This window comes from Clarias gariepinus, chromosome 18 (assembly GCF_024256425.1).
Source record: "Clarias gariepinus isolate MV-2021 ecotype Netherlands chromosome 18, CGAR_prim_01v2, whole genome shotgun sequence".
Lineage (NCBI taxonomy): Eukaryota > Metazoa > Chordata > Actinopteri > Siluriformes > Clariidae > Clarias > Clarias gariepinus.
This window is the reverse complement of record NC_071117.1, coordinates 15228391-15245257: the sequence shown is the minus strand read 5'-3', so window position 1 is coordinate 15245257 and position 16867 is coordinate 15228391. Positions and strand designations below refer to the sequence as shown.

The 16867-nt window shown below is 40.5% G+C and overlaps 1 protein-coding gene across 3 annotated transcripts in view; it reads left to right on the top strand.

The window, feature by feature from the left end:
• Positions 1-16867, top strand: part of atp11a (ATPase phospholipid transporting 11A) — a 94026-nt gene that overhangs the window by 37100 nt on the left and 40059 nt on the right. For all 3 annotated transcript variants that reach the window (XM_053476820.1, XM_053476819.1, XM_053476821.1), the window contains exons 2-9: positions 10721-10843; positions 11707-11796; positions 11919-11999; positions 12116-12223; positions 14574-14702; positions 14941-15044; positions 16432-16482; positions 16770-16834. In XM_053476820.1, the coding sequence (XP_053332795.1) occupies positions 10721-10843; positions 11707-11796; positions 11919-11999; positions 12116-12223; positions 14574-14702; positions 14941-15044; positions 16432-16482; positions 16770-16834 (751 nt within the window). The remainder of the gene's footprint in view (positions 1-10720; positions 10844-11706; positions 11797-11918; positions 12000-12115; positions 12224-14573; positions 14703-14940; positions 15045-16431; positions 16483-16769; positions 16835-16867) is intronic.

Sequence of the window (16867 nt, the reverse complement as noted above, 5' to 3'; positions counted from 1 at the left end):
TTAAAAAACGCTGAGATCCTTTTTTTATTTTACGATGGCAACGGTTTGTTCCATGTTAATGCCGATGAGGTTCAGGGTATACTGTATATCTTGTTGGATTAATCCGATCAGCTTGCTTGCGCCGAAATGTTATCTTTAGCGATGACGACATGGTTAATGGTTCACGGTGCTGTCTGACTTGAATGAGATCGGACCTCACTGCTGGCACTCCTCGCATGAAATATTAACACCTTTCCCATCTGTTTTCACTGTGCCCTCTGTGTAACCTCGCATCGATCTATAATCAGTCGTTTACAGAGAACATGACATAATCCTTCTTCATAACACATTGATGATATCTGTTCTCATGTTTTTGCATCTCCAACTAAAAATATACTCCAATTCTCCAATCCAAGCCCCAAAAAAAACTCTGAACCAAAATAATATTTACGCCCGAAATAGAAAATGGTGTTGGGTTACCTGCAAAGTGCCGAAACCTCAAGCTGAAAGCGCAAGATAAGATCAGATTGAATGCAGACGCGTCCTTAAGATGTTATTTAATCTTAATCAGTTTTAAAAGATTAAACTGTAGATTATTCCATCATACATCCCACATCTTCGAGACTTTTATACCCGCTGGGAAATACAGGTTTTTGTTACCGCATAGTACCAGCAACACTCTTTTTAAAAACCCTGTAAAACTCAGACACACTACAAAGGGTTTTTTTTTCTACACCACAAATATATATTTTTTTATTTTTTTTTTAATTAATTTTTTACCAATAGTGCCAATACTTCTAGAACCGACACCACACAACTATGACAGTAGTATTGCCATTACTATGTCCAGTAAAGCTGTTAGCTTTGTTAATCCCCGCAAAACCTGATCCAGTGTTAGCTTAAATCTGGAAATAAAATGGAAACGTGGAGGATTAAAGGTTATATAACGCTCCGTGCGGTGCGTATCGACGATCTGCGCAGTCGTCATTTGCAGTAATAGCGATCCATACGTATCGCAGGATGTTATTAAATTCCTGAGGACTGGATGCGCAGTGAGGTTTTGAGGCTGTGGATGAATATTTCATTAGCACGTTCTGAATATTGCGTTGTCGTCGTACACGGGAATGTAATCTCAACTGGAAGTACTGCACCTGAATCATAATCTGGGAATACGTGATCTGATTAGAGTGAGATATTATCTTTACCGCTCTGCGCAAGGAAGGAGCGTACTGTATATGATCGCGCACTTCCACATTCATCGACCCATGTAAATTATTATTTAGTTAGATATACGTGCCCTTTGGTACTGATAATCACACCTGCGTCTGTGAGCTCACACTTAGCCTGTTAACTGGCCTCATGATCAGGTTTGTTGAGGTTGCCAGATCTCTGCCACACACCTGATCATTATTATACCTCCACTGGCACCCCTAGAAGCCCCTTGGCACTGTTTGTGCTCTGGGAAGCTGAGCCAAATCCATTCCATATGGACTGTAGCTATTTAGACACCGAACTGACCCTGAGTCAGTCCCTGCAGGTCTTTACTGTATGACTGGCCTGACCTTGACCTTAAGTCCTCAAGCTGAGGAGATTATGGTTTTGTACACGAGACACAGGTCATGTCCGGCTAAAGCTCCACACCTTGTTTTGGTTTTGTATCACGAAGGTCATATTTAATGTATTAAAAGTAACATTCACATTGTTAAAGAAGAATAAAAGAATGTGTAGGTCAAGAGGTGCCACAATGGCATCTTCAGGTTCTGGGCTCGATTCCCGTCTCCGGTCTGTGTGCAAGGGTTTGCATGTTCTCCCTGTGCATGGTGGGTTTCCTCCGAGTGCTCCGGTTTCCTCCAACAGTCCAAAGATATGCAGATTAGGTTGACTGGCGTTCCCAAATTGTCTGTAGTGTCTAAGGTGTACACAGCCTTGTGCCCTAAGTCTCCTGGGATGGGCTCCAGGACCCCCGCGACCCTGCATATAAGATAAAACGGTATAGACGACGAGTGAGTGAGTGAATAACAGGAAAGGAAAATAAAAAAAAGTATAAACTCATGCTTTTTTTTAATGATTCATTTTATATTTAGTTAAGTATTCACAATGTTTTTTTTCCCTTTTTTTTCATAATAATAATAATAATAATAATACTTATTATTATTATTATTATGGACCTATTACTTAAATGTAGTAATTATTAAAAAAGGCTACCATTTACCATAATTTATGCAAATTAGCCTCCAGCAGCTGTTATAATAACAGTTTTTAGTGTTTACATCTTTAATATACTTTTAATCTCCATCTTTCATATTTCATGAGCAAGGAAAAGACGGTGTATGTTTTGACTAATGACGCTCACATTATTATTTATTTCCAAGATGTCATCCTTTTATCTTCCACTGGCTTGGGAGGCAAAGCCCGCACAGACGTGCAACTCTTTCATCAAATAAATAAATGCTGCTTTTCCCTTTCTCGGTTAGATGTTCGATGTGAAACTTTGATCTCAGGCCAAGAAAAGGCAAACGTTACCGAGCGTATTATATAATGACGAGCTCGAAGCGTATTTGTCAGGGTTGTCATGATAAAAGGCGACGAATTTTAATGAAAGCTGACACTTTGAGCGTCACTTTTCCTTTTTGCTCTCACAGTTCCTCCCAACATTCCTGCACTCTCTAGTGTGTCTAAGCCGCTCAGGCGCTTACAGTAGCGCGATGCTGAGCTGTAAATCCTCCGGCTCTAATGCGGGCCAGCGATCAGATGACCAGACCTCTCAGCGGTCTTTTTTTTATACTCGCGTTAACACGCAGGGTGTGAAATTAACAACCTTCCAGATCTTTGGAGGTAGCAAGTCTCCTACCATGCCGACTATTTTTAGACATACAGTAATAGAAGAGGTGTTCAAGTCAAACCGGGACTCGATTAGAATTGGTTGACATTTACAAAAGACCTCAAGCGCAGTACGGCGATAAGACTTGAATAGTGCAAACGTTTTAAAGAGTACAGGCGTGATTGATGATTTCGGATGAGGTAGCTTGAGCATCTTTGAATATCGACGAATAACTTCATTGTGACCTCGTTTTAAGCAATTTCTGTATGTCTGTGCCATTAAAGGGGTTCCTGGGAGGCCAGCGTTTCAGACAGGAAGCACGCAGTCCGTTCATGGCTCTGGCGTACTGATATGGATGGAATGTGACTTGTCATACAGTAAATTACTTTGTTATTGACGTAAACAGAAAGTAAAACCACTTTTTTCCCTTTTTCAGTACTTGAGTATGATTTAACTTCCATACTTCCAATACGCAGCAATATATTGCAGCATGTTTTTTTTTTCTTTCTTAATTTTTTTGTTCGACTGTCTAGGTTGTGTAAACACCGTATGCTATTTTAGCTCCTCGTACTGTAGCATTAAGGTCATGTCTCAAGTCTGTTCTGTATGTTCTTTGTGGTTTTTACACTCGGCATGGATCCCTGCTCATACAGTACACTGATCACATCCTTGAAACGGTTGGCTTCCTTCAAGGCCACAGCAGCCCCTGTAGTGTGTGTATGTGTAAAAATGTGTGAGCATTAGCTTCTGAAAGCGTGGGTGTGAGGTGAAAGGGTTACCATGCACTCTTTCTGTATGTGTGGGCACGCAGATCTGCAGAACTACAAGACCCTGAGTTCCTGTTTCACACATAGTGAGAGAGGAAGAGATGGAGAGATACACAAACAGTGAGATAAAGGAAAGAATACAGATGAGACCAGACTGAAGCCCCGTCCCGGATGTACAATCTGTACCTCTGCAACATGATCAGAAAGTGTCTCTATTGTCCTCTGAGCATTAAGAGTCGATGAGTTTAATCAGAGGGACAACCCATGTTAGATGTTTTGGAGATAAAGTCAGAGAGGCCAGATTGGGGTGGTTTGGACATGTTCAGAGGAGAGATGGTGAATATATCGGTAGAAGGATGCTGAGGTTGGAACTGCCAGGCAGGAGGTCTAGAGGAAGACCAAAGAGGAGATTTATGGATGCAGTGAGAGAGGACATGAAGGTTAGTTGGGGTGAGAGAAGAGGATGCGGAGGATAGGGTTAGATGGAGGCAGATGATTCGCTGTGGAGACCCCTGAAAGGGAACAGCTGAAAGACAAGAAAGAAAAAGAAGTTTAATCATTAAGCAGTTGATCAACTTTGGCCTTGGGCTTTGTGACATGATGCATTAAGATGATAGAAGATGGTGGGATGCACATGATCAGCAGGAATATACCATTAAAATCATGCCAGGATGGTTGCAGTATTAAGAGGTCCAGTGTGTGTGTGCGTGTGCGTTAAGAAAACATCCCTCGCTCCATCACACCATCTCCACCAGCCTGGACTGTTAATACAAGGAAGGTTGAGCCCATGGATTCATACTGATTATTAATTTAGGTTTATTATATCTCTCCCTTCTTTTTTTTTAAAGTTACAATAATTATAAATTGATTTAAAAATAGCATTTTAACTAATTTGAAAGGTTTTTCATGTTTATATGCATTGCATAAATTATCGGTTTTATTTTTTATTATTTTAATTCAACGATAATATTTAGTAGAAATTTTTAGGAATCACAATATAATATTTTTGTTTTTGTTATATTATGCTCAAATTCAAATTCAAATTTTATTTGTCACATACACAGTCATACACAGTACGATATGCAGTGAAATGCTTAGGCAACTGCTCGTGACCTAAAATAGAAGACTAAGAATAGTAATAGGAAATAAATATGAGAATTAAAATTAAAATATTTATTTACATTGTCAATGCCTTCTGTATGCTCAGTCCTAACGCAGAGGGTGTTGGGTTAAAGAGCCTCCAAGAAGACTTGTAAAAGTGTCATGGAAATCCATTGATCTAGAATAGGAACCCTGAAGGACCCACGAAGGTAACCTTTAATGGCCTGAACATGTGGAAATGTGGAAATCACCGTACGGAGCTTGTAAATGTCAATCGGTTTCACGGCTTCATTCACGAGCAGTGTTGATTGTGTACTTGTTGATAGAGTACTTGGATTGCTTTTTTTGATGTAACTAGTAATCTAACGCGTTAGGTCCGCCATTTAAGTACCCAGTTATTTAGTTATATTTTCAAAAATGTAATTCGATATTCAGACAATTTACGTAATCAGTGAGCCAGACAGCAGTAAATCTGTTAGTGTGTGTGTGTAAGTCGTCCTACAGGCCCCTCCCCCGATAACCCGCACCGCCCTCTGTTATTCCTGCTGTTATACGCCTATCTCACTCATGTGGTTTGACTCGCGGTAAGAAGCGGTTTTAGGCACCGTGAGTCGCTGTGAGTGACCGCCCGACGTTCCGCGAAGTTCTGCAAGGTCCGCGAGCTTTCATGCGAAAAAGATGGAAACATAATCACAGCGCCAGAACTCGCGATGAATTATGATGAACGGTACTTACGGCCACCGCGCGAAACCGCATAGCTCAGATAGGGGTATTAGTAGTTAACAGATTATGGGCCAAACTTCGCTGAGTGATGATGGTGGAATAATTATAAAGGTCCTGACTAAAACAACATGCATGAGGAATCACAAAGGAGTTTTTAATTTCTGCGGTGGAGAAATACTCTAACTAGTTACTTTAATCAGAAAGTAACGCTGTAATGTAACTGTTTACTTTTTAAAGACAGTAATTTGGTAATGTAATTAGTCACTTTAAAAAGTAACGTGCCTCAACACGGTTCACGAGTCATTTCATCGAACATCGAACACCCCTCGAACATTACTTTTTTCAGACTAATACGCTTTTGCCTCCTGGCACCAACATTTTCAGTCTTGTTTATAAGTTATGCAGGGAAAGTACCAGAGGTTGTGTGTAAGGCGTACAGTGATGCTGTTCTCGGATTGCTTGTCCGACAAAAACTGTAGATCATCTGCGTACTGTACATGACTGTACAGTATGTGGAGTCAACTAGAATGCAGTTTTGTTTAAATAACAATACGAAGTTATTAGTCAAGCTCTGTGCTTTATTTCCACATTTCGAGATGATAGTTGTGGAGATTTTAAAGCAGTGACTTCTCTTCCCAAATTTTTTTGAGAAAGATTAAGACATTGCTTTAATCCCAGCAGTGTCAGTTAGAGTTAGATGTAGCAAACCACATGAACGTGAACAAACAAACAGCATGAAGAGATGACCACGCACATTTGCTTTGGCCACGTGACTTAATTACACGCATCTGCTGATGTTCATACAGTCAGTAACATGATCTACTTCGTTCTCGTCATCATGGTGTTTTGCTGTCGTAAGCTTCTATATTGTCTGTTAGTAAAAGCTCGGCTGTCTGTGTGTTAATGCATGTCTGTTTGTGTATCAGGTTTCAGACATGACCGTCTGCCAGATCGTCCTGTCCTGTCCTGTCCTGTCCTGTCCGGTCCGGTCCGGTCCGGTCCGGTCCTGTCCGGTCCTGTCCGGTCCGGTCCGGTCCGGTCCGGTCCGGTCCGGTCTCATGTTGTTGTGTTTGGTTGTTTTACGGAAATTACGCTCTGATATATTTTTTAATGCATGTAAACACAGGGCTCTCTGTACTTCACACGAGAGAGAGAGAGAGAGAGAGAGAGCTCGGCCCTCGCCCATTTTAACGTCACGCTTCTCAAATTCAATTTCAAGCTCCAAAGTCATTCCTTGGTGATTGAAACTCAAAGCAACTCCACCTGCTGCTTTTAGCCTCACTAGAGCCCACGCTGGAGCTCTCGATCGCACGTTTTTCAATCCAATAAATGCTTAACTGAACTATTAACATCTTATGAGGGTTTAACGCAGGAATTGAAAATCGCAGAGCTTTCGAGGACACGTACGTTTTTAGAAAGAGAAGAAATAAATGTGTGTACTTTAGTGATAGGTGTAAGGGTTGTTTTTATACAGCACAGACCGTATGGTGTGAAAATGAATGAAAGATAAATTCTATATTGGCCAAAAACACACACGTGTATGTGTGTGTGTGTTTCTGTGGTTGTGTTTATCTGCGTGTGTGTCTGAGTGGGTGGGTGAAGTTCAGCTGGCACCCAAGACGTGTGTAAGTATAGCCGTTTGGACAGTCAGTTGGTAGGTAGAGCTCTCTGTGTGTGTGTGTGTGTGTGTGTGTGTGTGTGTGTGTGTGTGTGAACACGGTGCGCACGTAATCTGAGTGTCTTTAAAACTAGGGCACAGTGCCGACACAACAAAGCTATAACCCGATTTCAAACTAACCTCATTTCTCGTTAATATGTGTTTTTGACATATGAGTATGTGACTATAGAACAGTGTGTGTGTGTGTGTAAAAATATACAGTATATTTGTTAAATGTGGAACAACGTTTAATTCTAAATTACTGAAATGGAATTAAAGGAGCAGTTTGTCATGAGGCCCCTGCTGCCCATAATTTGAATTGCAAATGCGATTTAAACACACACTGACCAGCCGAAATCTTTTTGTTGACGCTACATACGGTTTATAAATTAACTTTTTTATTTTTAAAATTAAAATATATTTTTTTTATCTGAATTACTTCATAAACATTGAAACACTTAGTTGATCATAGTGTTAAATTATGCGTGCGCACACACACATAACGACAGGCCCAAACACACACACACACACACACACACACACACACACACAGACAGACAGTGCCTGTGCGATAAATGGGAACACTTATCTGTCAGGATTTTCCTTTTTTTTTTTAAGTAAAGTGCAGACTAATTTGTTTTATTTTTACTTTATATTTTGTATTAATTACTTTCATGTATTTATTTTTTTGGGCTGTGGAACGAATAATTTTAGTTTCCATTATTTCTTATGGGAAAATTTGAGTTGGTTTACAATTGTTTTGGAATACGAGCCCACTTCCGGAACGAATTTTGCTCATAATCCACGGTTCCATTGTATATAGGCTAAAGCCGATAAAGATAAATTTGTAGCTCTTCCTCATGAAAGGCCGAATTACACCATATTAATTGTAATGCTATGTTTTGTACTTAATTTAAAGACTTATAATATAGTGTGACTCTTTTCTGTTTTCTTGGTTGATGTGCTTAACCAATCCTTTGGTTAACCAAATATGCTTTGATGTGATATTTTAATCCCCTAAAGTATCAGACTTAGACAAAACAGCATTAGGCTGTCTGTGTAAACAATAAACATGTGTGGTTTTATACTGGAAGGCAAGATTAGACCCTGATTATGAGAAAAGAGCCTCACTGACCAGCTTTGACCTTACTTCAGTCTCTCTCTCTCTTTCTCTCTCTTTTTCTCTCTCTGCTTGTCTGCTTCCATTATATCATATTGGATGTGATCACTGTATCCCGAACTGTGTCCGATTTCTTCGCAGATCACGTGCACATACAAACTCTTACCGAGAAATGAGTCATTTCTAAAACTTCCTGTCCAGACTCCCACGCTTTCAGGTTTTCCAGGAAACCCTGGAAATCCCATAGGAACATTACTATTCATGCAGGAGGAATGCGAAACGATGAATAAGTTTAATGGAAGAAAAGCCATATGAAGCCACTCACTCACTTCTATACCGCTTTATCCTGTATTCAGGGTCGCGGGGACCTTGAGCCTATCCCAGGAGGCTTAGGGCATGAGGCGAGGTACACCCTGGACAGGGTGCCAATCAATCGCAGGGTGCACACACACACACTCGCACACTACGGCAAATTTGGGAATGGCAATTAACCTAAACTACATATATTTTTGGACTGTGAGGGGAAACCGGAGTATCCGGAGGAAACACACCAAGCGCGGGGAGAACATGCAAACTCCATGCGCACAGAGACGGGAATCGAGCCTGGCCGGGAATCGAGCCTGGCCGGGAATCGAGCCTGGCTGGGAATCAAACCCGGATCCTGGAGGTGCAGGACGACAGTGCTAACCACTACACCCCATATGAAGCCAATCGTTTAAAAAAAAATAAAAAAACGCTCTGGAATGGAGAAGTTTACGAGATCCTAACGGGTTGAAATTGTTCTTTCATGCTGAGCTGCACTGCTTTTCCAATCAAGAGTGGCGTGCTAATGTTGGTGTGAATTAAAGCCTTGACTATAAATGTTCACATTAGTTGTATCCGTTTTAACCAGATTCTTGTTGTGAGAACATCAGAGACGATGTCTGTCTTACAGATCTGATCCGATAAATATATAAACGATAATTCACTTTCTAATTACAAAGACAACCGCACTATTACGCTAAACTCGCCGTGCTTGTTTGTTGGTTGCCAAGCATCATCATGCATTATTGGATTTCTTCCCAGCTATATTTTAACTGTTCTGGTGCCTACAATGAGCTCTTATTGTCTTCTGGCTCTTCTAATTGGCTCCCATGTAAGAGCTGGTCATCATTCACAGGAGACTGCAAAGCAGTCGAGGACATCGCAAGAGTTATTGGTTCACTAATGACTTCACTCAGAGACGTTTTTAGTTTCTGAAGCGACTCCATTCTTTCGTCTTCCCCCAGCCAATATCAATTTCAATCATTTCTGTAGTGGCTCCAGGAATATGTTGCTGAGGCCAGGAATGCTTCTTTGACTAATAAACTCTTTGGGAGTTTAGGATATTGACTTGTTCAAGAACTTTGTTGGTGTTCATGATTTTGTTTTTGTCTCTAGCAGCCTCTGGGGTTTTTCAGGAACAGGTCTATTCGTATTGAAATCATGCGCTTGCAGATTGTCTGCCATTCAACTATTTATCTAATTGATACGAGCCGCAAGGAATGAAGAAATGCTACAGTAGCTCTCCATAATCACACCCCAGCTTCCAATCCAGAAGGGTGTCGACTCACTCATGCTTCCACTTAGATACATAAAGCTAGCAGTGGTGTCTATTTAGGTGCAGCTGAAGTCAAAGAGGAAAGTACTACCTTTCATCTTGTGCATATATGACCTCACAAAATCGTTAGTTTTGTCCTTGTTAGGAATGGCTGTGGCATTGCGTGGATTCAATCATCTTCTGTTGGCTTCTCAAAAACACGAATTTAGTTAATTTGGTAACTTAAATGTAGTTATCTTTAATGTTTTGGGCTATTTTGTGAAGATTCATACAGTTATGACCTTGCTTCTAGCCGTTTCCACATGTGTGGGTCATTAAGGGAGTTCCTGGGAGGCCAAGCATCGTGAAACGAGTTTGATCATGGCTCCGGTTTACTATGGAAAACTTTCTACCTTGCTGGTATCCAAGCTCTAGTGAAAGAGCATTGAACTTGACTTGAATGCTTCTTGTACTTGTAATTTCCAGGTTATAACAAGACATAATGTGTAAAAGTTGTGAATACTAATGCAAGACATTGTAAATGGACATTTTTAAGCCAATGTTTTGTTTCCTATGCCCTATGCTTTGTGGCAACAACTGGAGGGTCAGTCTTTCAGGCAGTGACGTACTGTATAAAGTCTGAGATCGCCATCGGAGTCTTTAGCGAGAGCTTTACTGGGAATATCCGAGCGGCATCAAGCGTGGCACTAAAAAGAGCACTTCAAAAGCAATATGATTCAAATATAACTTTCTGATATAATTAAGCTCTTTGGGGGTAATTTAATGATCATTGGCTTTTAAGAGAGAAATGTTATCCAGTCTTTAATTGGGTGAATTATATTTTGTAGAAGTGCAGCTGTGTAGGTCATAGCTTTCATTACTCACAAGAGCTTTAACAGAGTCAATCTCAGAAGGAAAGAAGATGAATGGAAGAAAGATCTTATTAGCGAGTAAGTAAATGAATAACTCTCTCTTTCTCTCTGTGTGTGTACAGTGTGCAGGGGAGGAGAACTGGGTGGACAGCAGGACAGTGTATATCGGACAGAAAGTGCCACCCCCCGGCACTGAGGCCTACATCCCTCAGAGGTTCCCCGACAACAGAATAGTCTCCTCCAAGGTTTGATCCAGTATTAAAAGCATCCTATACTCAACAAGAGCACACAATTTACCATTATTAAAGTGCATCCAAAGAGCAAAAGTCTTAATGATTCTATATCTATCTATCTATCTATCTATCTATCTATCTATCTATCTATCTATCTATCTATCTATCTATCTACAGTATCTATCTCTCTCTCTATATATAGATAGATAGATAGATAGATAGTAAAAATGATTTAAAATAATTTAAAAAAAGATTTGAAAAGAATTGTGTAAAGTGGGGACCGAAGTGGTACAGTATAGTGTAAAATAAGATAAAAGGGAGGTTTAATATAAGAATCAATTGTTATGTAGTGTAAAACTGGTGGAAGGAAGTTGTTTAAATGGTGAAAAAGGTGTAAAACAGGTCATGAACCGGGCAAGGTTGTGAATAGGTAAAATTATATAAAACGTATTATTGTTAAATCGTGGGGTTTGCTGTATAAATTGTCTAGAAATGTGCTATAAATATTGGAAAGTGGATTGTAAATGATATTATTATAAGTTATGTAATGCTGGGATAAAGGTTGTGTACAATAATATAAGGTAATAATAATGGAAAGTGTTAAATAATGCACATAGTAAGGTAAAACAGGGGCAAAGGAAGGGGATAAAAATGTGGAAGATTTGTAAATCTATTTAAAAGACATGGGAATTGTTGTGAAAGAAGTAAACATTGGTTTTAAAGTTTGGCATGACCAAATTAGAGAGAAAATTGTTAATAAAATCCTTTTGGTTTTAAATGTTATTTTTTATTATAGTGTATGTCTTCTTTGCTATGGGATTCCCTCAGACTTATCTAACATGCTGTTGTTTTCCCGTGAATCTGTCTTTCTACAGTACACCTTTTGGAACTTTATTCCGAAGAATTTGTTTGAACAGTTCAGAAGAATCGCAAATTTCTACTTCCTCATCATTTTTCTTGTACAGGTGAGCCACAGTGACATAAAAGTTTTTTTTTTTTTTTAAATAGCTGAGGTCCTGGTCAAAGCATGCAGACTGAAAGACTCTTTGTCCCTGCGTGTGTCCTTTTTCATTATCGCTCTCTGCAGTTAATCATCGACACTCCCACCAGTCCCATCACCAGTGGTTTACCACTTTTCTTTGTCATCACTGTAACCGCCATTAAACAGGTAAGCAGGTGAAGTACTGTACCTTGTTTTTCTTTCTCCATATCCTACAAAAACCTAGATTTCAGTAACTCTGCATGCCTCTGTTATATCCACCCACCCCTCTCTCTTCTCTGCAGGGCTATGAGGACTGGCTCAGGCACAAGGCGGATAACGCCATCAACCGATGTCCTGTTCAAATCGTCCAAAAAGGCAAAGTGGTGTGCAAGCAGAGTCGCAAACTGCAGGTGCGTTACTTAAAAAGCAAACGTGGCACACATTAATAATGCATGCAGTCATATTCCGACTGCAGGCTCACTGTTGACTTAACATTATAGTGCAAAAAACACACACGTCAACTTGTCATACGAAATGCATTCTAAAGACCATTGACCTTTCCGCTTACAATAGCTCTGATTATTCCTATTCATAAGGAAGTCATTATATTCAGGACAGAGGATTTGTGTGACCCAACTGGGCAACTAGCGCAGGAGAAAACTAGCCGCTTTTTTCTACGCTGTAATGCAATTCAGCTGACAGCATTGTCCCAGTTAGTGTTTGGCAGCGGAGGGTTGGCATGATGACGGACTGAGTAGTGGTGTTTTCTCTCATTCATGGTGAGGTTAGTCTTGTTGCAGAGACCTCGCTATGCTACTTTATGACTGAAACGTGGAATCAAAATATTGATGTTCTATCTTGTGTCAAAAACTAAAGAATATACATAAGAAATGCGATGAAGGATATTTATATTTTTGACTTTGGAGCCTGTTTTGAGTCGTTTTTTGCTGTAAAATTCTTTGCACTTGTTTCACTGAATTAAAGGAATATTCCTGTGTTTTTCAACCTAGTCTTATCGCCACCTGTAGATCTCACTCTCCCTCATATTTCTGGCCTCGTAAGGCCAATTTTCCGGTCCAAAATTGTGCCTTAAAATTGTGACCTCATAAAAGAACATCGCCCAATATATAAGAAAATATTTCAAATGGAGCATTAACACACATGCACACACTTTAGGTGATCTCTGTGGCAGGTGTTCAATTGTTAAAGAAGCAGTGAAATATGGGACCTTTAAAGTTTTTTCGTAAAGCTTTCTGTAAAGTACATTGTTAATACAAATGTGCTATATTGGTAGAGCGTAAGACTTTTATGAACAATTGGCTGGTGTCCGGAGTGAAACGCTGTGAGTGGGGTCTGCGTTAGGCAGGACAACTTCGATAAGAGTGTGGTAATGACTGGGAGACACCCAGAGGAAAGGGCTACCCACCTTCTTCCTCATACATGAGCTCACAGAGGCACCATTGACTCTTGGCAACAGATGGATGTTGTATCAGTGAGATCTGAACAAGCGATCCCACTGAATATTTCTTGTACAGTATCAGAATGTGCCATCTAAGTACAGTAGCAGTATATTCAGCTTTTTTGGGGGTGAAAATGGGGTCCCCTGGGTGCACAAGTCAGGGCACGCTCTGTGCATGGTGCTGGTCCCAAGCCTGGATTCGTCATAAAAACCCGTTTCAATTCAAATTCACATATTGGATAATTCGCCAAGACGACCCCTAATGGGTGCTGGAGAAATAACAATAACAACAACAACAACACACTGACATTTTGTGTTGTCTGTTTGTTAGCGCAGCATGCACCAATGAAACTACATCACATAGTATTAATTTACGATATATAAGTAATATACATCACATAGTGCTTAACCTAATGTACTGCATATAATATCACATCAGTACTATAGGAAACTATGGGACCTTTAAAGTTTCCATAAGGTTACCAATGAGTACATTGGTAATACAAACATGTTACAACGGTAGCGCATAACATTTTTTAACAATTTATTATGACATTCTAGCAAAATGTTCAACATCTGCCCACATGCTTGTTTTTTAAGTCCTACATGCTTGTATCAGTAATGTGCAACAGACCCATTGTGTAGTGATTAGTGAGAAAAACCATGGTGTACTTTTTTAGCAAACTTTTGACTGAAAGAGACTTTAATTAATCCCACATGAACAAACGCGCTACCCGCGTCACACAGCGTTAGCTAGATTCCAAATCCTAATGCCGTCTGAAATGTGCAGGTTATTTACCGCTGAGAAACCAAACAGACAGAACTCAAGTACGCATTTGGATGCAGTTTGCTGTATTATTATTTTTTTTTGCCTTCACATAATCCAGTCTATAATCTGTTATGTAACACTCAATCTCTGCCGTTGCCAACCGTGTCCCAGATACGTCCGTCATCAGAATGATAGATTGATGTTTGCGTTGTGTATTTCTGAGGTTGAAACGGGGCATTTAGGATCCTAAATCATAGTGTTTAAACATCCATTGTCCATGTCGTTTCACCACAGCTGACGTTGGCCGCAGTCCAGAGTGGGACTCTGTGAATATGGTCTGTGTTATGCAGCACAGATTCGATAAGAGTGTGGTGGTAATGACATCATACTGTAGCTGCGAGTTGTGCGGAACAATGCCTGATTATTTATGCAAATGTGTAGAAGAAACAGGAACAAGAAGGATTTCTTAAACACGCATGAATGTAACCGTTTCCATGTTGAAATTAGTGTGTGCGCTGTATGTGTGCGGCAGGTGGGTGACGTGGTGTTGGTGAAGGAAGACGAGACGTTCCCCTGTGACCTGATCCTGCTTTCCACCAGTCGAGACGATGGCACTTGTTTCGTCACCACTGCCAGCTTGGACGGCGAGTCCAGTCACAAGGTGATTAAGGCACAAAGCAGTGTGCATTACATTACCCGAATGCTCCAGGAAGAGGATTGAAAAGTGCCTCACTGCCTCCAGGGACTGCATGCAAACAAAACTTTGTCTAGACTGCTCACTTTTTTATTTTAGTTGTATTGAGCTGTGATTTTAATGGGGTTTGTAAGGGAATGTGAGTTTGTATTTGCGTGTGCATGTGTGTGTGTGTGTGTCCTCACTGTTCTCTCTCCACACAAAGACCTATTATGCAGTTCAGGACACCAAGGCCTTTAATACAGAGATGGAGGTGGACCAACTGCAGGCCACTATAGAATGTGAACAACCCCAGCCGGACCTCTACAAGTGAGTTATTACCTTGTGATGGAAACGAATCAACTGGAATGTCGCACAACATAATATATCAGAGCCACGTGACACACATCATGCATAATTACTGTATCAGCATCAGTAAAAGACACGAGAAAATATTTATAGTAGGACAGCTGAGCAATACAAGTACTTGGTGCACAAGTCAGGGGACGCTCGATGCTTTGCGCTGTCCAAAGCCTGGATAAAATGGAGAGGGTAGGATCAGGAGGAAAATCCGCCATGGAACTTATGCTAAATCAAATTCGCATATTGGATAATCCGCTGTAGCGACCCCTAATGGAAGCCGGGGAAAGAACAATAACAACAACTTATTGTCCAATACAACAAGGTATTATATAACGTATTGTCCAACAGTAAGTGGTTTAGCTCTTGGCAGCATGGTGGCTTAGTGATTAGCACAGTCGCCTCGTACCTCCAGCATTCCCGCCTCGTGGTCTTTGTGCATGGAGCTTGCATGTTCTTCCCATGCTTGATAGGTTTCCTGCGACAGTACAAAGACATGCAGATTAGGCTAATTAGCATCCCCAAATTGCCTGTAGTGTGTAAATGAGCATGTGAGTGTGTGTGTGCTCTGCCTGTTTGGATTGGTACCCCACCTCCTATTGAACTTAAAAAATTTCCATAAGGTTTTCTATAGAGTACATGGGCTGTAATGGTAGCATGTAACATTTTTTGGGGAGGGCCAAAGGCTATCACGTGTTTTGTCCGAGAGAGAACTAAGTACGGTACCTCTCATCCCTCCTATCTGAGAGAGCTCGGCCAATCAGCTCAGCCTCCGGCTGCGAGAGATTACAGCATCACCTGGGAATCAAACTCACGATCTACGGGTGATAGGGCGAGCATTCACCAATGATATTCTCCAATGAAATTGCACTACTGAAACATTTACATTAACATTCAGGCGTTTGGCAGGTGCATTTATCCAGAGCGACTTACTTAAGTGTTTTGAAGTTTCCCTCATTTAATATATCCTTACACTGGTTCACTAGGTTAATACCTAGAAATACCTGACCAAAAAGACCTGAACCAAACACCTAAGAAACAGGTAAGGGTTTAGTTGTTGCTTAAAGATTGCCAGTGACTTAGATGTACGGACGTCTAGGGGAAGGCAAAACAGAAAATATATCCCATTATCATATAGCATTAATATACATTATATAAGTACAATACATCACATAGTGCTAATCCTAACGTCCACTTATTTAACCTCACATAATATCATATTCTTTCCAGAGCATTTTTTAATGAGTACTAGGAAACGAGAATGCCGTACTGACAGACTGATACCCGATACCAGTATCGATATTGACTTTTCACTTTGTGCCTCTCTCTCTTTCTCTCTCTCCTCCTCTCTTTGAAGATTTGTGGGACGCATCAATATTTATTTGGACCGAGATGAGCCAATTGCAAGGTAAATCCATACACAGGAAGCTGATCCCTAATTAAAGGGTATGTGTGCGTACAAGAAAGATGGAATGTGCAATATTAAATTTAGCGGGAAGATTTTATAGCTTTCACGGAGCACGTCTCTATTGGAGTAAAGCCTAGTGTTAACGCTTATACCTGAGCCAGCAGTTTTGCCATCTGCGTTGTGAGATATAATCCATTTCACTATACTCTCTCACCTTTTAAAAATTCAGGCACAGTGCCCATGTTGTGGTCTGCGTTTACTGTACTGAATTTACTCTCTGGTTTTAGACCTCTGGGCTCGGAAAACCTGCTGCTGCGAGGGGCCACGCTGAAAAACACAGAGTTCATATATGGTAATAAAAATGTGTTTTCTACAGTCTTATTAA